Genomic DNA, 26456 nt, shown 5'->3' with positions numbered 1-26456 from the left:
ATAAAAAGACACATTCCCACCCCCAAAAACATCTACATAGGTAGCAAACATATCCAGTATAACCGTAAGTACCAGGTTTAGAAGTGCGTGTTTCCGTATTTTCCATATTTCTACAAACAGTTGAGAAACTTGCTCAACGGACATAGAAGAGAACTAGAATGGTAGAGAAATGGAGTTATTTCAACACTGTCAGATGAAAGAAAAGGTGTTTCTCATGCTGAGTAACAAAGTACTGATTAAGGAGCAAGGGTAAGTTAGTAGGGGAAAGGTTTCATGGAATAAAAAATCAACAAGAAGGCTGAAGAAACGTGTGTATATTCTAAGTGGACATTCCAGAAACGTATAAGTAACTATCTCCATGTAATTTTGAAAAAAGCCTGATGATTTGCTCTGACGGACAGCATTTTTATATTTTGTTCTCCAAAACGCTATCACCCAAACCCTTTGGAGAGTAATTTGTGTTCTCAGAGTGAGAATTAAACACAACAGACATGACCTAGGCTATATTTATCCAATGTGATGCGTCTTCACCTCGTGCAGTTTTGTTTGCCTGTTAATCCAGTGTTACTAGAAGATCCACCTTCAAAAAACCGGGCACGTTTTGTAACAGCCAGCATTTCTCATTTCTGCTTCAGAAGTGAAATAGAAACCATTTCCTATTTATTTACCTTAATGGCTGAAGTTGTTTAGAGTCTGAAATTTCAATGCACTGTCTTGAAAAATATCAGCTGGAAGAATAGAGATGGGAGTCCCACGTTCCCATAATGTTATGCATTCAAGTTTATTTTGAGTAATTTGTGTTTCTGATAACTCTGTGAAAAAATTTACTTGGATTTGATACAAAATACACGTTACTCTTTGAAAATGCATAGTTTGTAACTTTATACATTCATTCACTAATATGAAAGACTTTTTTGTAAGCAAGTACTTCCTTACCTCTAAACGGTGGTAAGATTGTATTTCAGAAGATCTCTCAAAATCGGATAGCATCGTCACATTGCCTTTGAATTAGTGCCCAATGCCTGGTTAACGCCTGTCATTTCCCCACTAGCATCACACAGGAAGGACTGCTGCTTTCTCTTCCTTCCCGCTATACGTTGTTTTGAGGGCACTAAAAAGCGATGCTTCTTACTGACAGCATTTCCACTAAATACCCCATTTGAAATATTTTATAATTTTGTTTTAACATTTTTAGATTTGGTGTAGAAAACGATTTGAAAGATGGCTTAATTTTTAAAAGAGTTTTTTTTTGTTGTTTTTTTTTTTTTAAACCTTACCATGGACTAAGGGCAACGGAGGGTTTGTGATTACTGTTGTTCTCTCGCTCCCCAGCCTCCTCGTTTGAGAAAGATGACCGTAGGCCACTCGGTAGTTGCATTTGATGATGGTCATGAACCCTTTGGGACCTAGCGATTTTTACTTATCCTGAGTTCTTCTTCTAAGTATATAGATTTTGAGACATGAAACACTTTGGAAACTACACTAGTATCTGGTTATTCCAGAGAGCATATGTTTAAATGGCTGATCATCATCCAACCATTAATTATAAAAATAGGAATTCTAGGTCATGTTGTAGGAAAATATTGATTAATGGCATTTTTTTTTAAAAACATATATAATCCACATTTCTGGGTTGTTTTATACCCAGAGCATTTTCAGTTATTGAAGTCATGGAACATTTTGGGGGTATTGAGTTCTTTCCTAAAAATCTAAGTCTATTCTAAAGCTTTCTACCAGTGATCACAGAGGTTCCCCAGACAGTCAGGATACTTTGGAAGAAGGGGCTTTGCTATATTATCACAGGGCTTGGTCAAGTCACAGTCATTGATTTCCAATTAGCAGAGAATAGGATAAAAAGGCATAAAAAGCAAAGCAAGGATTTGTAATCTGCAAAGTGATGCATCCTTTTTTGGGGGGGGGGGCGGTTTATAATTACACTACACTGTAGATCCCTGAGGGGTAATTCCAGCTCTTGTGTTGCTGGCCCCCAAAGCTCTCCCTTTTTCCTCTCTGTCTTGGTCATGTGTGCCCAAAGCATGGGAAGAGAGCTCTACCAGGGTGAGGGACAGGGGCTTAACAGTGAGAGCAGACTGGAGTAGTTTTCTCCTTGCATACATATAAAGTTAAAATAATCATACCTTGCAGGAGCCACCTACTTTTCACACAATAAAGGCCAAGTCACTTTTCAGGCTGTATAATTGCGGGCAGAGTTCAGGGCACAGAGACATTAAATGTGAAGCTCCCTTCTTCTGTCCTTCCAAGGTGGTCTGATCACACAGCTGGCTTTCCCCGTGGAAGGGCCTGGTGGGTGACTTGAGCGGAGGGCTTTGAATCCAGGTGAAGGGATTAGGTATCTGCCTTGTCCTTTGTCAGCGAGTCTGTCTGAGTCTTGTGATGCGTGTCACAGGTTGGGCGCTGAATGACCTGCTGTCTGAATGATCACCCGGGGCTGTTCAGACAGATAGAAATTTTTCTTGGAAAGAAGAGGATAGCCTCACCGACTGAGCCTCACGTATAAGTCACAGTCATATTTATCCCCTTGGACCTTAATTTAAGAGTGAGAAGTCAGCAGCACAGAAGCAAAGGTGTTTAATTTGGAATTTTTGGAAGAGAACATACATAATAACAGTATGCCCTCAGTAAGGTCACACAAGCGAACACGAGGTGGTTGCCAAGATTGGGGGGGCGGTGGGGAGGATGAGGGAGGGTGGTTAAGACTAATCACCAGAACGGGAACTGTTCTCTCTCTCTCTCTCTCTGTTTACGCTCAATTTCTTCTCCAGAGTCCTGGTTTTCCTCCTGAGTCAGAGATGTAGAAAGAATTCAGAAGGAAGCAGATGAGCAATTTTTTTTTTTTTTGAAAGAAAATTTTCTTCTTTAATGACAGCTCTCTTTCCTTTTTCAGGAGTTGCTACATTCCACTCTCGTGAATTTTCTGAATTAAAAATTTAGGGAATTGTCCCTCATAAGCAACTGTAACAGTTAATTATGCTCAAGAATTCATTTTTAACTTTTTCATACTATAAATAAAGGGGCCCTTTTCTTCGGAAGCTGGCTGTTAATAATGATGTGAATGGTGCCCAATAGGAAAGAACATTTTTTAAAAACAAAGATGGCGATTTGAGCATTGAATTCACAATCCCGCCTTCTTTCAGAGTCTAGAGTCATCTTGTTTTGGAACCTCCGCTTCCTGCTTGTTCACGAAGCCCTGCCGCTGGGGCCCAGTGCTCACTCCTGCAAAACGGGCTTCTTCCCCAGAGAGGAGGAGAGTGCTCGGCTGTTTCCTCCTCCTCCTCTATTCTCCGACAGATAGCAAACACATCACTTATCAAAAAGCCTGTTAATCAAGTAGGTGGCAGGCCAAAATGGTTTAGGTCCCTTCTAGCTCCATGACTACACTCCCTGGGAGTGGCTTCACCCTAAACTCATGATGGGAAGCCTGGCAAAGTAGAGGGAGAAGGGCCCCTTGAAACCTGTTCATTACTGGACAGCCTTTTAGTGACTCACCCTGATGGAGATCTCAGGCATCGACAATGTCATTTCATTTGCATTCATATTTAAAGGTAACTTCACCATCTCATGGGTATTTCCAACTTTGAGTTGAATTTGATCATTAAAAATAATAAATTTGAGCTGTTTTTCAGTATTCTGGCAATGATTTCCGTTTACATGGAGAGCAAATGTTGAATGGTGGCAGCAAAATAATTTTTTTCCCAAGGAGTCAAAACTTTTACTCAGAACATCATATTAGCTCAGAAACTCCTATGATTAACCATTTAGATGGTTAGACCTTGGGGAGTACGGGCATGGCAGCAGCCTAAAGGGGTGCTGCTGGCATTAATTAAGCTTGCATGTGACAATGGGGAATGAGTGCACGCTTGGTTTCTATGCTGAAGATCCTGGGCTGAGAACCTGGCGGGTCCCTGGGTCTTTCCAGGTTTAATGTCTGGAAGACATCGGTCTGAGCCAGTGCTTTCCCAAACCCTTCCCCTCCTCCCTTCAGGCAGTGACAGGGTTGACTCACGGGCTTAACACTATCCTGGGGTGGCCTTGGGTGATCCCAAATATTCCTACTCTACACTGGGTCCTTAGGAAGGTCAAATGACATAATGTATCTGAAAGAAACATGCTTTATAATATATGTGAAAGGGTTAGCAGTTATCCCAATACCATCAGGACTCTGGTGTAAGATACAGTCTAAGTCACAGTCCATTGGAGCCAAAGAAGCAACTTCGAATTTTTTCCATGACCCATTCATTCCCATTTTCTCTTTGCCTTCAGACAAAGGTGCGAAGGTTTTCTGTGTGGAAAAACTCCATTTTGGGGGTTAGTGGACACTCTAAAATATCTACCGGTTCTGAATCAAGGGTGTTGCTCTAGTGGAGATGAAACAATGGAAATTTTACCCTGGCATGAAAACTCTTGAGGCAGGATGGAGTGGGAAGGAGTGTAGAGGGGCTGGCAAAGGACTTTGGCACAAGGAGGCAGAGTGTGCTATCTCAAACTCCAGGGGCTCCTGGCTGCCTTCTCTGAAGGCACGAGGCTGCTCTTTGCCAGCCCTTCATCACAGTGGTCACGGTAGGTGAGAACTTAAGTTGGGATAACAGTTCTTCCATGCTTTGGGGCATGGCCTCGGCAGGCCAGAAGGGGACAGAGGGAGAGCTGGATAGTACTTCAGCGTATTTTGATCAGAGGCAAGGCTAGCTTAAGGATACTCTATTTTTATATTCAAGTCTTCCATGAGAATGGTTTCTGGGGAGAACTGACCTCTTTCCCTTCTTTTGATTTTAGTGGCCCAGATCGTGCCAATGTGTGAGTCTGTGGGCCTGAGGGACGAACCTGACCCAGTGGCCGTGGGATGTGAGATGTGCTTTCCCCAACGGGTGAGACTGGTGGCCAGAGGCTGCCTCTGCCCATATGTAGGTTCTCTTTGGTCTGCACAGTGTTGGCCAAGAATTTGAGCTGTCAACACTTAAATGTCTGATAACATCTTACTTCCAAGTCAGAAGATCTAGTAGCCCTGGGCCTGATTTCTGCATGGTTCTGATTGTCTAGGGCTGGGTGCCCCACGCAACGGGGGCATGAGCTCTCTGGTTTACCAGCATCTCCACCGTTCCGTAGTGTCCTGCGTTGCCTGATCTGAATCATTCATTTACAGATCCTGCCTGGCTTTTCTAAGGCTTCTGCTATAAACCATTAGGAAGCTTCTATTTCAAAAAGAAGCAAGACTCATTTGGTTCAAAACCATACAGTAATAAACACTTCTTGGGGATTTAATGCGAACGATGGAGATAGTCAAGGGAATGAAGATACAGATTTGCAGACAGCCTCATCTCAGAGACCAGGAGTTGAGGCTGTACATGGTTTTCCCTGTCTCCACGCATTTCTAGTCCTCACGTGTGCAGATTCTAAAGCCTATTTGAAAGCAAGATCTGAGTGACCCTGTGACCACTTCATAGGAGTTGCCCAATGGGTATACGGTCATTCTATCCCAGCTTTACTTTTGATGTTATCTGCATACTGCTAATTAGTCTAGCTTTTGAGTTACTGAATCTTAGAAAGAAAAGATGCTTGCTTTTTTTTTTTTCTTAACAGTGAGTGGGCTAGAAAAAAACTGTACAGCATTATGAAATGCTTTTGGCAAAGCTCAAAATTATTTGTGCAGTTAATAAACTCTCCATGGCTCCCTCCCTTGTTTCCCGACTCTTGGGAATACAGTGACTTTCTGATCGCAAACTTGCATGTCTATTTGTTCTTCTCGTGACAAATCAAGCATTTGCTTTGATAAGGAAATTAAAGTTACTGAGTTAGTGCTGAGGAAAAACTACTTTAAACACCACTGATCGCCTAAAAATTCTCTTTGGGCCTATATACCGTGGTTTGAGAAATTACCATCCAGTGATACTTGCTAGTTAAATGCAGGTTTGTGGTGAGCTTGTTGTTGTGACAGAATCTCATTTTACACTAAGGAATTTCCAAGAATATTTCTCCCATTGCCTGCAAGCATATCTACTAATATTTTTTTTTTTGATTTAAGATACATAGGATGATTCTTACCATGTCTTTTTCCATCATACTTTGCAAACACACTGGCAATGATAAAAGGAGTAGCTGTTGCTAGCTTGACTCTCTTGTAATGCTCTTTCCGTCTGATCTGCATTTCTACCCTTGCTGCAGAGGGTTCATTGAAAAGATATGCATCAAAACACTTGCTTAAGAGAGGCATAGCCCTTTGTTTGGAGAGCAGGAATTGCTTATAATACTAACACTTCCTGTCTGGTAAATACTGTATTTTAAAAAATAAGCTACAATGTATAAAACCAAGGTCATTTCCCACAAAATGTTCATGTTCTTTGTGATTACAAAACACGGCATCTTGTAAAATATTTCCAGTTCTGTTAACTTGAGAAGTTAAGTACTAATGCTTATTATAAAAGTGTCATGTCTCTTAGAATCGTAGAAGCCTAAAGCGGTATAATCCTTGTCTTATTTGGAAAATTGAGTTCTAATTATTATCGTATTTAAGATTACATTTTTGACACAACATATTACCATTGTGATTCTCAGACCTACAGAAAAAGCTATAAAACATGAGATTGTCTTCAAAAAAAAAAAAAAAAAAGGAACTATTTACAAAACAGGACCAGAAGTAAAATTCCCATTTTTGATTTCCGGTCCCAGGATAGATACACCTTTTAAAGCATGGATATCATTGGATACGGGCTTTTTCAAAGTCAGTCACAATAAGCAAACCGGTCGGTCTTAAATACATTTTATACTTTCTTGATCTATTGATGTGCATTACTTAATCATACACTTGGTACCTAAAAGTGCTAATCTCATTTCATTTACGGACTTCTGGTTTGACGAGTTACAATGCAAAAAGACACAACGACACAGTTCCAGCGTGGAGGAATCCGCACAGGTCTGAGAACGGGGAGGGGGTGTGTGCCACTGGTAGGGTTATTTTCTGAGAGAAATGAAATTTCCAGTTGACCCGTGTACCCAGCGCCTTCTCGAAAAGGATCCCATCCTCATCCATATTCATGAATTCTGCTCTGTTTCCACTCATTTGTATGCACAGATCCTTCCCTGTGTTCATACAGGTCAACGCTACAGTTGATGCGGTCGATAGAAATTCTACAGGGTCATGAGAAAAAGCAGCACCTTGTCCGCCATTAAGTCCGTGGAAGTTTGCTCCTTAACACGCCATTAAAACAGAACACGCGTCTTTAACAGCTCTCACCTACGGGATTCTGCGTGCAGTCATCCAACTGGCGATTCGAAAGAGGAACACCAAGGCTTCGGATTCACAATTACATTCAGAAAAAGCCTTCCATGAGTCTATGAACACCGGCCAGGGAGCGTGATTGGGGTTCAAAGGTCAGCCTCAGCCACAAAGAAATAGCTCTTTCTCATACAGCATTCCTGCACACCTCCGAAAGTTGGTGTTGTCCAGTTCATGGAAATCTGCCTTGGAATAATTATCATGTTCCTTAAAAATCAAAACAAACCCCCCAAACACCAAACTGTTCTGACCCGAAAAGACTCTAGAGATAATAAAAGTCTTTCTAGTCTTAAGATCTTCCAGATCTCTCTTTCACATACCCTTTAATTTTCCCTGAGGAAATGAATATTATTTACAGTATTTTGCTACTATTCTCAAGGTATTCTCTCCTGTAGGTACAATCCTTGCCACTTCTCTCTCAACATTCTCAGTTGAATGCTGCTCTTTGCTTTTCCGATGAAGTCTGAAGGAGGAGGAAATGGGTTCAGCTGCACCGGCAAATTCAGAACCCAACGTGGCTTTCAGAAGTGTGGCTTCGGGTGACACTGGAGACAGCCAACTGAAACTCAAAAGATCTTGAAATCTGATAGAGGGCATTTCAGTTTCAGAAATCTCTTGCAACATTCATGTAACTATTTCCCGGGAAAGATTTTGGAAAGCCCAAGAACTGTAACCCCCATCCTTGTCTGTTGCAAGTTTTTATCGACAGCACAGTTACGACAGGACACGGAATCGTTTAATGAAGGGCACCTTGGTGCATGGCAGGGCTGACAGGCACTCCGCCGCTGGGCATGCCCTCAGGTGGAAACCAGCTGCCTTCTTCCTGACACTGGCTTTTCCCAACCAAGAGAGGAAACTCGCCAGCATGCGAGGGGGCGGGAAATCTGTGCCCCCTAGAGATGTGTGTGAGGTCCTGTATCTCTGGGCAAAGCTGCTTCCCCTCCGGGAGCTCTCTTCTTGCTTCGGGCAGCCACTCCTGGGGGACCACATGACAGCTCCCTCGGAGGTGCCCAGAAACAGTCCCCCCTGGCCAACCAGCATTAAGAAGATGAGCGGGAGCCAGATGTCCATAGACCTCTTGTATATCTCTCTGGTCCCCAACCCACCCACTTGCTACCTGCATGTTGTCTCCAACTTGTCACACTGCTTCCCACAGATTGGGTATATATCCACTGGGAAGGACTAAGTCTTAATACTACAGCCTGATGAACTCTTTGCTTTGTAGCTCCCTGAAGAATGCCCGTCCATTACTATGAGATGCCTTCTTGTTAGACAGACATGAGAACTATTTTCTGAAGGGAGGGGGATCAAGGGAGAGAAAGGTCAAAAGGCTATAGCACGCCTTCTTTAGAAATACTTTGTGTCCATGTATTGCCATTCCTTTTGCACAGGCAGGTGTCTGAGGTCCCTGGGATGGACGGAGCTTCAGTTAACCAGCCAGCATGCTGTGGGACCGCCCTTTCCACCCTCCTCTGCTTCCCCTCGCCAAATGAAGACACAAAAGAACATGGTACCACAGCAATGGCAGAAAATGAATATTGGGCTTAATTTGGCACTTCATTTAATTCCAAAATATAACAAAATAGCTCTTTTTTTTTTTTTTTTTTTTTTTAAATTTTAGCTCTTACAACCAGAGCTGTATATTGCAATTCATCGCTTTCTGGGTGGTTTGCATTAAGTTAATCACCACCCCACCCCACAAGGCCAGCCAGGTGAATTTTGGTGGTTCTCTATTTATGACATGCCTTGGTACAAAGAATGGATGTGTGTGTGTGTGCAGGAAGCTACTGAGGGTCTGTGCACACCTGGATGCCAGAGAAGAAGGTACACAGAGATCACGCCCAGTTGGCAGAAAGGAGCCCCTACGTGGGTAGGAGATGCAGAAGAGTATGTGTAAAGAAGGCTTTAGAAAGGTGAAAAAATCCCAGGCAATTTGCCTTCAGCTCTAAACTTCTGCTTGCACCTGTGCATTGGCTACAAACCAGGTAAAGACTGAGCTTGGACCCCCCCCCCCCCTCACCCAGGCCAGAGCTCAGAACTAATCATGGCCTGCATCTCTAGGGTCCAGCTACAAAACCTCACTCCAGGACTTCTCCCTGGCGAAGACCTCTCCCTCCTTATGTTCCAAAGTCCTTGGGTGGTGGGGAGGATGGATTTAGTCCCTCATCTCTTTGATTATTTTTGATGAGTGACTTAATCCCAGGATCACGGGCCAGGGAGCCCTCAATGAAGAGAAAAACCTCTGCCCTGGTATTGTGCCCCAGCCAACTATCCCTTTTGGATTTACTGTGGCCGCCAGGCAGCCCACCCGCAGCTCAGGCTCGAGCATCAAGTCATAGCAGAGGGTGCCTACAGGTAGAGCAACAGGATTCCAGGAAGAATAAAAGACATGCTGGGACTCAGGATGCAAATACATTTCCTCCTTAAAAAAAAAAAAAAAGCCCTTTCCTGGCTGACCTTGTAAATATGAAAACATACATTATAACTGGTGCCATAGCTACTCCTGATTGGCAATCCTGACATGAAATTAAATGAAGCTCTTTTCCTCTTTTCCTGTTCTCTTGAAATAAGCGTTGTTGAAATAAAAATAAATGGAGGAAAACAGGATCCCTCCCAAGGAATGATGTTTGAAAAGTTAGATGAAAGCTTAAAAAATAAATTTGCCAAAAAGATACGAACACACAGGTTGTGGATATGATACTGTGGAACCTCCTTCTATTTCCCTCGATTATAAAAGGAAAAGGATATTATTACTAGGTGACTTCTTTCAAAGCTTTAAAACGAAAGTGTATGTACAATCTCTCAACATATATTAAACTTTCTTCTGTGCAATTTCATCGAACATTCCTATGGCTGATCGTAGGCTCCCCGTCCTGACACAGCGCCCTGATAAGGTGCTCTTACTACTTTGCATAGGTATAGGAGAAAGAACTCATTCACAGGGCAATCCGGAGTACGGTAGACAAGCTTATATACTCCCCTCCTCCATACCACTACCACCAAAACCGACCAAGCAACCAACCAACATACGTACATACGTAGCAGGCTAGGAAGTCTGCCAAAAGCAACACAGTGAGAGCCCTGGTCCGACTAGCTTGAGAAATGCCTATACCCACATGCATTTTCCTTTGGGTGTTCTGTATGTTCCCCTCTGAGCAAATTCTTAACCAACAGTTCCAATATATTTATAAGAAAAATAAAGTTTGGGACCTCCCATGTACCCAGATCATGTTTCTGTCGTTCACGAGCCCATCTCCCGGACGCGCTAAAGCATACAACCTATGAAAGTGCACTCAGAATGGATGTGAGTTTGCGGACCTCGCCCGTCTCTCGGAACAAATGGGGACGTGGGCGGTGTGCTCCGCGGTGCGTAGCGAACCTGCGGGGACAGTCCGAGCTCTCTATCTTTACTGAAACCATCCCGGGGAGATTGGAGGGAAGGCCGGCTGACCCGCTGTCCTGGCAAGGACACTGTCAGATGAGCAGTGACCCACAGACCGGGGCCTCCGTCTGCCCCGCGTCCCTGAAAGAAGCATCGAGGCTTACCCGGACGGCCGCCGCCCGCGCGGGTCCTGCACCCGGCCGGGGCCCAGGCACCCCCCCGGGGAAGGGCTTCTGAGACAGCTAGACTCCTTGGGGTTCCCGCGGCGGGATGTCCTGGGCTCAGCTGGGGGCTGAAGTCTGCTGGTGATCGCTTGGCGAGGGGATGCCCACCGGGCCCTGCCGGCCAACAGCGCCGCGGCGGTTCGAGGCGGGGCCCATCTTGGAAACAGGACAGACGGACAAACGAGACAGAGAAGAGATACCCAGGTGCTGAGCTTTCTGGCAACACGCCATGATGTGCACTGCTCCGAGAGGTCGGGGGAGAATGCTGTTCACAAGGAAAGCAGGCGTTGACCTCTGTACAGACGCCACCGAATAACGTGGAGCTTCTTGTTCTTTTAATACGTCCCCCAAAATCAGAAATGGCATTATTCAGAAAGCTTATCAAAATATGCCTCCTCTCTAGGTCAAACGGGCTTTGTTGGTTCAGTTGCTACGGAGTCTGCAGTTTTCAGACCTAGACATACAGCAGGAAAAAAAACCAAGACTGTTCTTTTTTCAAGGAAAAAAAAAATAATAAAACTGCCCGATGCTGGGTTCTCAGCAAGAGCAGTGAGGGTGGTGACCTTTTTATTTTATTTTTTGCTGTCATTCCACCAAGTTTCCTGGAAGCGCTTTTCCTGGGCTTCAAGTGGGTTTTGTTCGGAAGAAAAAGCGCTTTTCCAGAGCCTGCCGTGGAAGGCAAGGGCAGCGGGGCGGCGGGTCGCCGGCTCGGTGGTCTCAGGGGTCAGTCAGTGAACCTCTGGCAGGCTTTCTTCCAGCGGCACGCCGTGCACCACAGGTCCCGGTTCTCCATGCCATACACCTTGCGGCACTTCTTGCCCTCTCCCCGGGGTTTCCTGCAAGACAGGCAAGGAGCAGTTAGGCTAGTGGGGGCGGGGGGCAGTCAGGGGGCTTTCTCTGCAAGGCTGGAGAGCCCTCGAAAGAGCGAGAAACAGCGTTAAGAAACCTAGCAGGGGTTCATGCTAGATTCGGACTTGAGCACCTGCTGGATGTTGTCCGGCCACCAAGCTCAGCTGTTACTATTGGCTACTGTAACTCTGAAGCTTCTGCTTTTCCATTTGGGGCCATGTCCCTCTCCATCAAAATGAATTAAGCAGGTACATGCAAAAAATGCCAGTAGAGAGCTTTATTCTTTTAAGTTTTAAGTATGTGCTTTCCAGTTTTCTTGCTCCTCAAATTTCTAGCGTTCTGGTTAAGGGAAATCGGAGGTGTTTTTTCTTGATCTGTATTAAAAACTGTATCTTAAAATTCTTTTAATACAGAGGTTAAGGCCATATGGTTTTAAATAGACCCAGTAAGCACCATTACCTATTCCCTTGAGAAAACCTACAGCAGACTGCACACACACACACACACACACACACACACCGGCCACCGTCCCCAGTCCCAAACAACAACTCTTCGCTAGTAATTGATGGGTGGAGAAAACGATGGCAACAAAAGAAAGGGCGTTTTGTCCATTCCAGGGAAAGTTTATGGAAGATGGTATCTCTGGTTTCCCTTTTCCTTGCTGTTCTTCTGTTTTTCAGTTAATTCCTTTGAGATGAGGTGGCGTTTCAAGCAGTCATACCTCAGGCTGACGGTCCCTCTGGGTGGCGAGGACAAGACCGTGTGAGTGTGCTGTCTCTGCTCTCCTGTGCCCCCCAGATGATTATGTGTTGGTGACACCTGGCAAGGACACGGAAACAAAGTTGATGGGGCAGGTTCTTCTCACCATGCTTTTGTTTAGCCTTTGCCACATGGGCAGTGGTCAACATCAGACATGGAGACGAAGGGCTTCCTTCACAGAGACACCTGTAAGCATTCAGAGGGGTGATGCTCATGGCAGAATTTAAATGCTCCCCGAACAGAAAAGACTCGGCAATGATGAATACTTAAAAAATCCTCATGACTTCACATATGTATTACAAGTGGCCCGTAGTAACATTTTTTCACCTGAATAATATTCAAAACCTTAAAATATAGTCTCACCTAGTCTAAGCCTCATGATCTACCTTTTAGAAAAGACAAATCCCTAAAGATGCCTCAGTGGCTCAGTGGGTTGAGTGTCTGCTTTTGGCTCAGGTCATGATCCCAGGGTCCTGGGATCGAGTCCTGCATCAGGTTTCTTGCTCCTCAGGGAGGCTGCTTCTCCCTCTGCCTATCTCTCTCTCTCTCACTCTCTCTGGAGAATAAAAATAAAAATCTTTAAAAAAGACAAATCCCGAGGCACCTGGGTGGCTCAGTGAGTTGGAGCTGCTGCCTTCGGCTCGGGTCATGGTCCCAGGGTCCTGGGATCGAGCCCTACATCGGGCTCTCCGCTCAGCGGGGAGCCTGCTTCCTCCTCTCTCTCTGTCTGCCTCTCTGCCTACTTGTGATCTCTGTCTGTCAAATAAATAAATAAATCTTTAAAAAAAAAAAAAAGACAAATCCCTAGAGAGGTTAGGAGAGTTACCTAAAATTATATAGCCAGTCAATAGCAATGACAGAGTGTGGACCTCGGCCCTCTGCTTTATGAGATCATTACAGCTCCTATATAAATGGCTTCTTGCATAAAACATCCACACAGCAGATGGTGGGGTCCAAATGGGAATAAAGGCTAGAAGCAAAGAGTCCAAGCAAGTCAAGAACAAAGGTCATCCTTGAAATACTTACTGGGCACTCGCTGCATGCCAGGGTCATGGACAATGGCTTTAATTGTCACAACTACCCCACGTGACAAGTACTATTCTTGTTCCTACTTGATAGATGAGGAAACCAAGGCATGGGGCCAAGGTTGTAGAACTTGGCCAAGGTCATGGAACTTGTAATGGCAGAGCCAGTGCTTATACTGATCTCTGCCTGATGCCAGAGCATGTGTCTGAACCCTGTCACACCTCTGCTTCTCAGTCCCAATAACAGGAGGCCCCTGGCTTTTGAAGCCCCTTACATTTCTTGCTAGACCCTTTGCATCATCTGCTCTCATAACACTATGTATTGTCCTAGCACCTGGGATTCTCAACAGCTACAAAAAATGAGTTTTTATAAGAAAAGAGAAATGATATTTCAAGTAAATATACAGCATTGCCATTTGTAGAGGAGCAGAAACTCGATGAATTTAGAAACTTAGTTATCTAGAGACCAGCATGGCCATCGAAGTACCAGTCCTGGGACATATAGTCCTGGGAACATTCCTAAGGCATACTTCTAGAACTTAATTTCTCTAGTACAGGTATTAGAATTTTTTATTTTCTTTCAGTTCAGAGGAATATACATCAGTGCTGTCTTCCTAGATGTTGATTGAAAAAATTGAACACATAAGTGAAAACCCAACATTTTAAACCACTGTTGCCATGATTCTGAATTATTCTGTACCATTGGTTTTTAGTGTTTTGCTAAAGCAGGGTAGGACCGAGGCCCAGAAGAAGTGAATTAACATACATAATTTTTTAAAAATTAAAGCTTTAGAGTTCAGGGTATGCATCTGATGTGGATAGATATGTAGGGCTTTCCAAGAGGAAAATATCCACCCTCTTCCCCCCGATCCTGACACCTACCCCATATCCCATCCCTGACCAGGGTGCATTACAGCAAACCAGAGGGAATTAGTGCTTCAGGTGTTCACAGTCACTGTGGTGATCTAGAATGTGCTTATATGAATGGTTTTAAATGGTTGAGACAATTAAATCTAAAAATTATTACAGAATTCATAGAATCCCAAGAATATGGCCTTATTTAGTGAGATGACTAGGACAAGTTTAGTTGACATGATAGTCCGCTGGTAGTAATATGGAAGGTTCTAAATTGTGCAAAAGGGCCACACCCCTTCTACGTGAGGTGATACGAGATGACAGGGCACTCTTCATTCAGCAGATATTTCTCAAGTTCTTACTATGCACCAGGCACCCTTCTAGAATGTGGGTACCTAGCTGTGAACAATGCCAAGTCTCTGTCCTCATGGAGCATACATTCTAGTGGGGACACAGACAATAAATACGAACAAGTAAGATCATTTTAGTGATAAGTGCATGAAGAAAGTAAAATAGGTCAATAGGCAAAGCCTCATTAAGAGAGAAGACATATACTTATTTAGGGCAGTGAGAGAAGGCCCCCCCGAGAGGTTATCTTTTATCTTTAGGGCACTCTGGAGAAAGGGGGAGCAATAACAGAGGCCTCCTAACTGCAGAGTGCCAATGGGGCTAGAAGATACTGTGTGGAGGCTGGGGTTAGAGGACAGGAGGTGGTGGATTCAGGTCATGCTTCCTGGTTCTGATTGAGGAATTTGAATTTTTTTTTTTAAAGATTTTATTTATTTATTTGAGAGAGAGACAGTGAGAGAGAGCATGAGCGAGGAGAAGGTCAGAGAGAGAAGCAGACTCCCCGTGGAGCTGGGAGCCCGATGCGGGACTCGATCCCGGGACCCCAGGATCATGACCTGAGCCGAAGGCAGTCGTCCAACCAACTGAGCCACCCAGGCGTCCCTGATTGAGGAATTTGAATTGAATGTTGCTCTAAGTGCCAGGGAAGCCATTGGAGAATTTTAAGAAAGTGAGACATCTGATTAATGCTTTAAAAAGATGCCTGTGGCTCCTTCGAGAATGAATTGGAGACAGCCTGGAGAGGAGCCCTGCTGTCTAGTTAAGAGCTCTGCATCATTTGGGGGGAAAGATGATTTAGACGAGAGCGTGGCAGCGGTGGTTAGAAGGGGCTGGATTCATGGCAGAATCAGGCAGAGTCTAGGACTCACTGAAGGATAGGAAAAAAGGAAGACAAATCTTGAGAAGAATCAGGAATGAATCAAGAGGAGTCAAGGGTGAATCCTACCTTCTGGCCCGAGCAGCTGGAGGGATGCCACTTACTGAAATGGGAAAACTGGTGATGTGATTGGTTTGAAGAAGGAGTGAGGACCAGGCTTTTGAAAATTCCAAAGACACTATTTGAGGACTATGGAGGAACAACCCTTGACTACAGTCTTTATTACCACTATGGCTTTCTTATCTCGGGAGCTCAGGGCCTGCGTGCATAGTCCTGTCTGGTGGCAGCCCCTCCCAATCCACCCCAGGCCTGGGTTTTATGGGGCACAACAGAGCAGAAGCCAGGACCCGCTTTACACATTGGCTGTGACTCAGTTCTGTGTGAGGACCAATACAACCTAACTCGTGAGTTTTCCTTGAGACTTTTAATAGCAAGACAATCATGGTGGAAAGCTTTTTATTTTAGCAGGGGCTGAGGGTGGGGAAGGGAAGGGAGCAGCTGGTGTGGGAACGGATATTTGTTTAGTGCTCGCAAATGTGAGGGGCAGGCTACTCCTTCAGGTATCATTTCTTTTCATCCTGCCAGCAAAGTGCGGCTATCTGAATTTTGTAGATAAGAGAATTTAGACATCGAGCCAGGAGGCGGCCTGCAGAACATCCCGGAGTTCTTAAGAGTGGTAGTAGTAATTTACTGAGGGCTTGTTAAACAAAGGGCCTCGGAAAGCTATCTGCCTTCCTTTTCACTGCAACCCTAGGGTCAGTCGTAGTGTTGTCACGTCCAAGTCCTCGGTAAGGCAGTGGAGAAGTTCGGTCTGTGCTGCATCGTCACTGGTGGGGCCCGTACTTGAACACAGGCCGTCGTCTCCTATCAGCTGACCTTGGAAATAGTTCTGAGTGAGGTCAAGGCGCTGCTCTTGCCACTCCATCATCCTGCTGCGGAGCTGATGGAAATACGATGGACCCTAAAATAAAGCCCTGCATAGCGCGATGTTGGCTATCTCTCCCGGCAGTCTCCCCATTTCAATCTCTATTCGGGTTTTTTAAAAATTTTTAAGTCTTTTTAGTTTTATATCTTAACTGTTTCTAAGTTCTATTTTGGGGCATGGTCTATAGAGCATGTAATAGACTTGGAGAGTACTATATGGTATTTTTCCTAAATATATAGATAAATTAAAAAAAATTTTTAAAGTATAATCTCCATTTTATGTTTTCCCCAGAGAACAGTTTTTCTTCAGTCCTTAAGGACTCAGCTCCTGACATGGGCTTTGGTGGAGGGCTTGGGGCAGTCCCCACGGGTCTAAATGGGGGTGGGGGTGTTGGGTCCCTCCAGGCTTCAGGAGAGCGATTCCTGGCTAGCCTGCTGTGAATGGTACAGCTCACCCAGTAATGGTGTCTCACACACAGACTGGGGAGCACACAGGCCTCTGCATGTCTCTCATTTTTCTGCTGATTAGGTGGGACCTCAGAAGAGTTTAAAGAACACTAGTCTGCAAAAATCATGGCTGATTTCTCCCCTGTGTTGGGTAGGTATGGGTTATATCAGTCAGTCCTGAATATGGAGAGTACACTTCTTCTGACAGGTGTAGTACACCAATGGGACACATCACAGGCAGCAAGATAGTGAATGCTCCATAATGTTAGCCAATGCTAGGCACTGGGCTCAATGATCCAACTCCATGGGGGCAGGGCGCCTGGGTGGCTCAGTCGGTTAAGCGTCTGTCTTTTGATCAGGTCATGATCTCAGGGTCCTGGGAGCGAGTCCCTCATCGGGCTCTCTGCTCAGTGGGGAGCCTGCTTCTCCCTCTCCCTGCCGCTCTACCTACTTGTGCTCTGTGTCAAATAAATAAAATCTTAAAAAAACAAAACAAAACAATTCCGTAGGGTGGTTTAAAGTTAAGGGCATTGCTTAAGAGAGATCAGGTGACTGGCCAGACAGCAAACGCCAGAGTCAGGGTTTGTATCTGAGCCTCACACCGGAGCAGTTATAAAGAATGTTGTGTCCCTCTGTAACTAGGTTGGGGAAATTTCTCTTCTTTGGGGTTTTCTGTCTCTCAAATGGAGAAGCTGATGTTCCTTGTCTTGGCTGTAACCTCTTATACTATTCTGAGTCCTCCCTCAAGGTGTTAATAAAAAACAAACCAGCTAGGGGCACCTGGGTGGCTCAGATGGTTAGGCAGCTGCTTTCAGCTCAGGTCATGATCCCAGGGTCCTGGGATCAAGCCCCACATCAGGCTCTCTGCACAGCAGTGAGTCTGTTTCTCCCTCTCCCTCCATAATCTCTCTCGCTTTCACTCTCTTAACAAACAAACAAACAAACAAACAAACAAACAAACCAGCTAAACGTCTGATAATTAAGCACACTATTTTAGGTTTGGAGACCCTCCCTCCAGCCTGACCCCCTCCTGGAATAGCCCTTGGATGGCAGGTCGACTCACTCTCGGTTGTGTGGGCTGTTACAGACTGCATGTTTGTGTCCCCTCCCCCCACTCGGCCCCGGTTCGTATATTGACGCTCTCATCCTTAGTGTGGTTATATTTGGATATGGGGCCTTTAAGGAAGTAATTAAAGATAAATGATGTCAAAAGGCTGGGACCCTGATCCAATAGGATTAGTGTCCTTATAAGAAGAGATACCCAAGGCCTCTCTCTCCACCCACCAGCACCCCTTCCTCCACCTCCACCACTAGAAAAGGCCATATAAGGACACAGTGAAAAGGTGGCCCTCTACAAGCCACAGAAAGAGCTGTCACCAGGAACTAGCCAGCACCTTGATCTGGGACTTCTAGCCTCCGGAACTGTGAGGAAATACATTTTGGGTGCTTAAAGTGATCCAGTCTATGGTATCCTGTGATGGCAGTATAAGCAGACTCATACGGGGTCAAGAACTCTCAGCTTTCTGTCATGAAAAGACAGAGAAAAGAATGTAGATAATTAGAAGAAAAGGTGTGGTCATTTGGGAAAAACAGCTCAAAGAATGCTGTAATTAATGAGCGTCTTCTCCCTACGCTTATGTCTATAGCCTTCGGCTAGAAAACACTGCCCCTCCAGTCACATTTGTAGCTATGCACAACAGCCTTCTCCACTCGACGCCTCTGGGAAGACGTCTTACCCAGGGAACTTATTAAAGCCCAATATTCAGGAAATGTTGTGTAGGCAAATGAATAAATAAAATCCTGCAAACCTTGGGATTTCCCCGACAGAGATTATTTTCATTCTCTAGGAAGCATATAAAAGCATCCCTTCTTCAATACCATGTCTCCAAGATATAGGGGGAAAAAAGCACACCTTAAAAGGGGTTGACAAGCTCAGGGTATTTGCTTTGGAGTACAAAGAGAAACGTGTTCTTTAAAGAGCATTTTATACAATGGGAACTGCTTTGTTCTTCCATTTGGATACAGTTGAGGACTGCGCTAATACTAATTCATTATAATTTAAAATGTTTAGAGCTTCTGTCTCAAAACCCTATTGCACTAGTTTAGAAGGTAGGAATTCATACGCTCTTAGAGTCTGCCTGGCTCCATGTCTCCTAGGGATGGGGACAGCATTTCTGGAGAATTTGGGGATAGTCGTTGGCACCCAGTCAGTAGACACGTACCAATTGTATGCTTCTGTGGTGTGGCACTGTACAATCCAGCTCCCACAAGAAGGAGGCAACCAGTAATCACCTATTTTTTTTAAACCTCAAGAGACAGTATATAACATAAAGAACATTTTTAATAGCGAGCCTTTTCTCTAGGGTAAAACGAAGCCTGGGAAAATAGCATTCCCTTCCCTTGAAATAGGAATGGCAGCTAAAACAGTTTAAAGTGTTGGCAGAAGCATGACACAGCCAGATAGATGCAGAATTCCATGGTGAAAGAAGACATTAGAAGCACAAGTAGGATTTTAGTGGGATACCTAGTTAACCCAACCACTCTATACACTTTCTGTCAAAGCTCCAGTCTAGACTGTCCCCGGGAACTGATGAAGTTAGGGACTTGGAACAATTAGGGCATTGAGGTGAGAACAGAGATACATAGTATTCACAACAGAGAAGAGTGTTAAGATCTTGCTCCTGGAAAAAAAGGAGTAGAGGGTATCCTGGCTGGTATCTTACTGGGTAAAGCATTTAGTCACTTTAGGAGACACATAGCTGGTCATCCAATACTCAGTGATTTCTCTGCACATCAGAAGGAGATGATTTAATTAAGAAAGCAAAAGGAAAGAAATTCCATTTTGGTTGGTCACAGAGGTAATCTGAAATGGAGTCTGACCTGGGCTGCTCCAGCCAGACGCTATGCTTATTTGTACTCCAGGTGAGAAATACGGTGTATGCTCTCGAAAATTCTCAAAGATCGGAATTAACGAGATTTAGAATAGTGGGTCTCTATGATCCTGTAATTGTAGCTGCCTTTCTAGGTTAGAGGGCTTGTCTCAAAAGTGATACTGAGAACCACTCCAGGTCTTTTTATGTCTATCAATAAAACAAATAAGTCGAAGTCCCCCAAAGGACTGATGGTTAGCCTCTGACAACCCTCCTCAGCTCATCATTGTTCTTGACGGAAACAAAGCGGATACCTACATGCTCTCTTCTAATGTCTACTACAAGATCCCTCCTTGCATTCTCTGTCCTTCAGACTTGCCAGCCGTTACTACTATTTGACAAAGCAGGTGACTTTCATAATTACTCTAGATCCTCGATCGTTATTTAAAAACCAAATTCCAGGAGTATTTTCTGGAAGCCACAAATTCCCAAATTGCTGCTAGTGGGATGCTTTTTATTGTTGGCTGTTCTCCTAGGAAATTTAACAAGTATTCATCGACAGAGCACAGCGTCATTGATTGAGCTGCTTCCATTTTTATCAGTGCTGTAGGAGGCCTTAGTATTTTCTGGAAACCTCTGAAAGTCGCCACTGGTTGACAATAAGAGGCTTTTGTGAGGTCCTTGGGGAGAGAGGTGGAGAGGAGAAGATAGGGTTAGTGTCTGTTATCATAAGCCACTTTGTGAACCTTATCAGGAGTTACAAACCACTGTGGGCATCAACAGTGTGTAGGTCCATGGATATTCTGTGATAAGCTACAAAAGACCCAATATACATTTTTAAACGAATGGTTAGGTATCAAGTTAATTCATGGTGATTTATCAGACAGCAATCATTTACCATGTCAAATCAATGTTTATATATCACTTAAACCTGATTGCATAGTTCAGCACTCTTATTTTCAGAGTGCCTATCAGCATGGATTACTCAAGCTTTGGAAGAAAAAAAAAATGATTTCAATTTATGGGTTTTTTTTTTTGAACCTTTCAAAATGATACACCTACAAACAATAATTTCAAAGTCATAAATTTTATCAAGTTACTCCTAACAATAAATATCATTTATGTACAGGGTCCTTTTTTTTATGTTCAGCGTCCGAGTTCAAAAAATAATTCTATAAAGTCTTTTGGAAACATACAAATACACCACCGACACAAAAAAATCTTGACACATTTTTAACAAGTTGTTTATCAGCAGCTGCAACTCCCCTAGTTTTCTCGAATGCTCCTCATAACACCTTTTCCACAGACAAGCTGGGCTGGGCTGGACCGTGAAACATGCACCCGGGTGTTTACAAGTGTCACTTAAGGAATAGAGTACTTCTGGCATTCTGAGTTTTGTCTTTTTCTTGCATGTTTTTATAATTTGTTCCCCAAATTTACATGCAGTGATGACCAGATTTCTGGCTTTTTGTTTTTCTACTTACTGGAATGCCAGTGAAGGTAACGGGAGGAGACTGCCAAGAAATGCTGAAACTGCTGCCATTGGGGGTGAACTTGGCTGATCCTGGAATGGTCACAGGGGGCGTGGCCTGTCCAACAGAAAACGGAGAACATCATTATGAAACAACATTTCTCCTCACAGTCCTAAGCTATCATTGCCTAACTTGGGCCCCCAAAATGGTTTCAGCTGGATTAATATCTTAGACTAATTATCCAATGGGAGGAGGTAAACATAGTCCAAGAGAATAGCTAGAAATAAACTTCCTATGTATCTCAGCAAGCTATCTAAGGAATAAAAGCAGAAGGTTTTTGATGGTTTCTGAAGAGAAATTTTATTATACATACACATACCTATTTTAGGACATATCTGTGTGTAAAACACATTGCTTCACTATCAAATTAGGAAAGAAACAATCTTATACAGGGATGCCAAGTAGGTAAATTGGTACAATGCTTGGGGAAGGCAATCTGGCAAAATATATAAAAATTCTTAGTATTCTGTATATTAGCTATTCCACTTCTAGAATTAATTCTAAAGCAATGGATACAAGGATGTTCATTGCAGAGCTATGTATTAGGGTACTAAAAACTGGAAATGCAAATGTCTAATAATAGGAAAGTGGGTAAATAAATCATGATATATCCACAGAGCCTGACATTGTTGAATAGTTATTGGCAAGGGAAAATGTTCATGATATAGTAAGTGGCAAAAACAAAGCACAAGAAAAACAGTATTACAATAAATTCCACCCCCCCTTTTTTAAAATGGGTATACATATATAGAACAAACTCTTGAAGGACATACAAAAAATATTAACCAAGGGGCTTCTTTTTGTTGGGATTAGGGGATGAATTTTCTTCATTTGCTTGTGTTTTTGACATTTTCCATGCTGATCATTTTTAATGTCTATAAATAGAACAATCCCAATATTGTGAATACATGGTTTGGAATGGACCTTTTAGATCCCCTACTGTGTGTTCCAGCTCTCACAGAGATGAACAACATAGTTGAAATTGGTTCAGGCCCATGATTTCGACCCGTGTTTCTAAACGCAACACTGACAAACAAGAGCAAAGAAATTATTTATTCTTTTCGACCAACATAGCAAGAGTCAGGAATGAAATTTATTGCCTCAACTAATTTAATAATTAGCTCCATTCCAAAGCTCTTGAGCGTAAGTCTAGTAAATCAGTGGCTGGTTGTTTCTTCCACAGGTTTCTATATCTAATTATAGATGTAGCTTCTGGTGTCTGTGGTTTTATAACTGGCATTGCTGGAAAATATTTTGGCAAATACTTTGCAAGAGCCATAAGCTGTTCATGTTATATCCTCTGACTCAGTAATTACTCTTCTGAGAATTTAAAGCGGGGGGAAAAAGCTACTGGCACAGAGGTGTGCATAGTAGAGTTACTAATGACAGTGGAAGAAACTGGAGAGACTAAGGAGTAGATACCTAACAATAACAGAATGATTAAAAAACATTGATGCTTCGATGTAACTGAAAACTATTCAGTTACATGGAAAGTGTTTATAAAACCAGGGTGGGAGAACACAGACAGGAGATTTTTTTTTTTTTTTTAAGTTGCACAAAGTGGTTGAATGTTTTGAAATGTCATTAAAACAAATCAATGTTTACAAGAGTTAATAATTGCTGAGGGGACAAAGGAGCTTTGCAGGGTTGGTCTGTAAGGTCTTATCAGACTTTCCAGTGAAGCAGACCAGCTTCTGTCTGGCAGGTCTGGAGTGGTCCCAAGAATTTACATTTCTAACAAGTTCCCAGGTGATGCTGACACTGTTGATTTGGGGAACACTATAATCTCCTCTATCTGTGAGGTGTAGTTACCATTTTAGAAGGCGGGGTAGGAAGTCCCAGATTTGGGGTATGTGGCAATTATGTCATTGTGCCAAAGCTGTTTAGTGCTCACCTTTTCATTTATTTTATTTTTTTGTTTAACAGATACTTATACCGTGTGCCAGGCACCCTTCTGAGATCTTTACAATATAAAGGATTTTAATCCTATGACAACATCTAAGGGATTGGATCTTCAATCAGTACTGGGAAATCTAAGAGCCCACAGGGTCCCATCTGTGTGAGATCTGGGCTTTAAAAGGAGAAAAAGAAAAAACGAACTCAGCTATTGGGCTACTTCTGTGATGCTGTTTTTCCACCAGGTAACCCTTTCCTCGCACGGCAGAATGCTACTGCATTTGGTTGGGGGAGTCAAACTTTACTTTCACGGTCCTCCGCCCGTCACCTGGTAAGCATGGTCGGTGTGCACGAGGTAGAGGGTGGTGGGAGCTGAGCGGCTCAAGGGTGTCATCAGTTTAGTCTCCGTTTTGGCACAAGGAGTCTCTGTTCGGCTTGAATCTGGGATGGGGTAAGTGGGAGGCGAAGCCAGGGACTGAGACGGTGACACAGGGGCCAGGCTGCTCAGTCCATCTGCCACTGAGTCTGTGTTGAGCTTGATCTCAGTGTAGTAAAAGTCCTCTTCGCCATCACTGTAGTCGGAGTCCCCAACACGCCTAGGGCAAAAGAGGGCAAAACGATTATACCAACCCAGTGAGCTTTCTTGCCTCGAAATCTTGCACTTGCTATTCCCTTTGTCTGGAATGCTTTTCCTTGGTCTTGTCTGTCTGGCAAATGCTGACTTATTCTGCAACACTCAACTGTCCACTTTCAAGGGAAGCCTTCCTTGACCTCTTAAAACAATTTATCCAATCAATTATTCAACAATTTATTAAGAATCTGTGATGTCCAGGAGCTTTTTAGGGTCTCCTGATATGGTGAACTAAGCACAGGCTACGGCCTGATGGAACTGACCCTCTAGTGGGGGAGGAAGACACGGAACCCATAAAGAAACGTATATTTAATATATCAGTGGTAGATCCCAGAGAGAAAAACCAAGCAGATTCAGCGTCCTTTAGCAGGGGAGTTGCTGAAAGGAAGGCATTTGTTTCAAAGAAAGTGTTCAGAAGAAGTCTCTCTGAAGAGGTGACATGTGGGCAGGGGCCTGAGCGACGTGAGGGAAAAACCCGCCCCAGGTTGCGCAGGAAGATCACGCAGCAGAGAGCAGCACGCCGCTCTGGGGTGGGCAGGCCGGTGTTTTCCACCCACGGCTAAGAGGCCCGTGGCTGGTGCTCAGCGCGCTGGGGAGAGCAGAGACAGAGGCAAGATGGCGCAGGGCTTCGTAGGCCTCGGAATGTCTTTGCACGTTGTTCTCAATGGGATGGAAGCCAGGGGGCTTGTGGAGCATCTAAGGTGCTTTAGGATCACTCTGGTGAGTGTCTGGAAGACAGGGGACGGGGGCAAGAGTGGGAGGCGGGCAAGGAGGCTGTGGCCAGTGATCATCCAGATGACCGTTGGCAGTGTCTGGGCAATGGAAGTGACCAGACGTCCAATCTGGGTTGTATGTTGAAGGTTAGGAGTCAGGACATAACTCCTCACTGTGAGGTCCTCTATGCTCCCTTGGAAGTGTATTCATTTTATTTAATTCACTTTACTTATTTATTTGGCACATTTCTGTAATTTTTTTTTAAACCCTCATCACCTCCCTAAGACTGGGATTCTCCAGGGCTATGTCTTATTCGTTCTGTGTCCCTCCACACATATCGATGTATCCAGCACACGGTAGGTGCCTATTAAAGGTTGAATGGATGAAGCTGAGGTCCTTGTAACACAGTGATTATCAGCATTAATCCTGGAGTCAGATTCCCCAGGTTCGAATCCTGATACTTTTAGCCATGAGTGTGATGGGACAGCTTCCATGGCCCAGGGCTTCTGGCTTCTCACAGACGAAATGGGGATAATCGTGGTGCCTGCTTTTATGAGAATTTTTGGTGAGAATTTTGTGTGTATTAATAAATACTCAGGGTTTAGATGTGTGCTTCACACATCAGAAACACTGAGTGTTTATTGAATTAAATAAAAATATTTACATTAAATTAAATTTAAATTTAAATAAAGTTGAGGGCACCTGGGTGGCTCAACTCTTTTCCCTCTCCCACTCCCCCTGCTTATGTTCCTTCTCTCACTGTGTCTCTCTCTGTCAAATAAATAAATAAAATCTTTAAAAAATAAAATAAAATAAAATAAAGTTGAAGTTAGAAGGCCTCAATTTTTACTATCACCCAGAGAAATATCTTCTTGGTGTTTTCAAAGTTCTCCCTGAGACATGGGCAATTGTTTTGTTTACTCAAACAGAAAGTTTTGTGTAAAATAAAATAACTGTCCATCTCTTTATTTTATTTTTTAAAAGATTTTATTTATTTGTCAGAGAAAGAGAGAGCACAAGCAGGCAGAGTGGCAGACAGAGGAGGCAGAGAGAGAAGCAGGCTCCCCACTGAGCAAGGAGCTGGATGCGGGGCTCCATCCCAGGACCCTGGGATCATGACCTGAGCAAAGGCAGCCGCTTAATGGACAGAGCCACCCAGGTGTCCCATCAGCACCTTATTTAAAAAAACTATTTTTTTACTTTAGTTTGATGACTTTTTTCTTAAGCCTGTTGTTTCCCCCCTAAGATTTTATTTATTTATTTGAGGGAGAGAGAGAGAGAGAGAAAGGGTGCAAACTGGGGGGGAGGGGCAGAGGCAGAAGGAGAAGCAGGCTCTTGGCTGAGCAGGGAGCCTGATTGTGGTGGTGGTGGGGACTCTATCCCAGGACCCTAGCATCATGACCTGAGCCAAAGTGAGATCTTTAATGAACTAAGCCACCCAGGCTTGGTTCACCTGTCCATCACCTTAGAAAAGATTTATTCAATTTGTTAATTTCTGGACAAGTGGTGAACATCTAGCAATCTTTTTTTTTTTTTTAAGCAACCTGGTTTTATAGGACGGCCTCTGTACATCTCCCATCCATGAGGTACCCCCAAATTTCATATCCAGCAGTAGTAGATCACTCACTTGGAATAAACTCCACCCCACCCCCCACTTCCAAGCCCTCTCCTCCGCCTTTCTGTCTGGTCAAATCTGCAGCTTCTCCCAGCCTTGTCCCATTTCCCCTGAGCTCTCAGGCCCAGGCGTCTGGGGAGGTGTCTCTGTACTGTACCAGGTCTGGCAGGGTTTGGCTTTCTGACAAGCATACCATTAAAGACCCCAGAGAGTGGGCCCA

At 43.9% G+C, this 26456-nt stretch overlaps 1 protein-coding gene across 1 annotated transcript in view; it reads right to left on the bottom strand.

Annotated features, from left to right (window-relative positions):
* Nucleotides 1-2903: 2903 nt before the first annotated feature.
* ZNF704 (zinc finger protein 704) overlaps nucleotides 2904-26456 on the bottom strand; it is a 236126-nt gene continuing 212573 nt past the window's right edge. Inside the window, exons 6-9 of the mRNA XM_047725931.1 lie at nucleotides 23605-23872; nucleotides 21333-21437; nucleotides 12465-12562; nucleotides 2904-11730 (exon numbers count right to left, since the gene is read on the bottom strand). Coding sequence (XP_047581887.1) covers nucleotides 11619-11730; nucleotides 12465-12562; nucleotides 21333-21437; nucleotides 23605-23872 — 583 coding nt within the window. The 3' untranslated portion in view covers nucleotides 2904-11618. The remainder of the gene's footprint in view (nucleotides 11731-12464; nucleotides 12563-21332; nucleotides 21438-23604; nucleotides 23873-26456) is intronic.

Source organism: Lutra lutra, chromosome 4, assembly GCF_902655055.1.
Source record: "Lutra lutra chromosome 4, mLutLut1.2, whole genome shotgun sequence".
NCBI classification, from domain to species: domain Eukaryota; kingdom Metazoa; phylum Chordata; class Mammalia; order Carnivora; family Mustelidae; genus Lutra; species Lutra lutra.
This window is presented reverse-complemented; position numbering and strand designations above follow the sequence as displayed.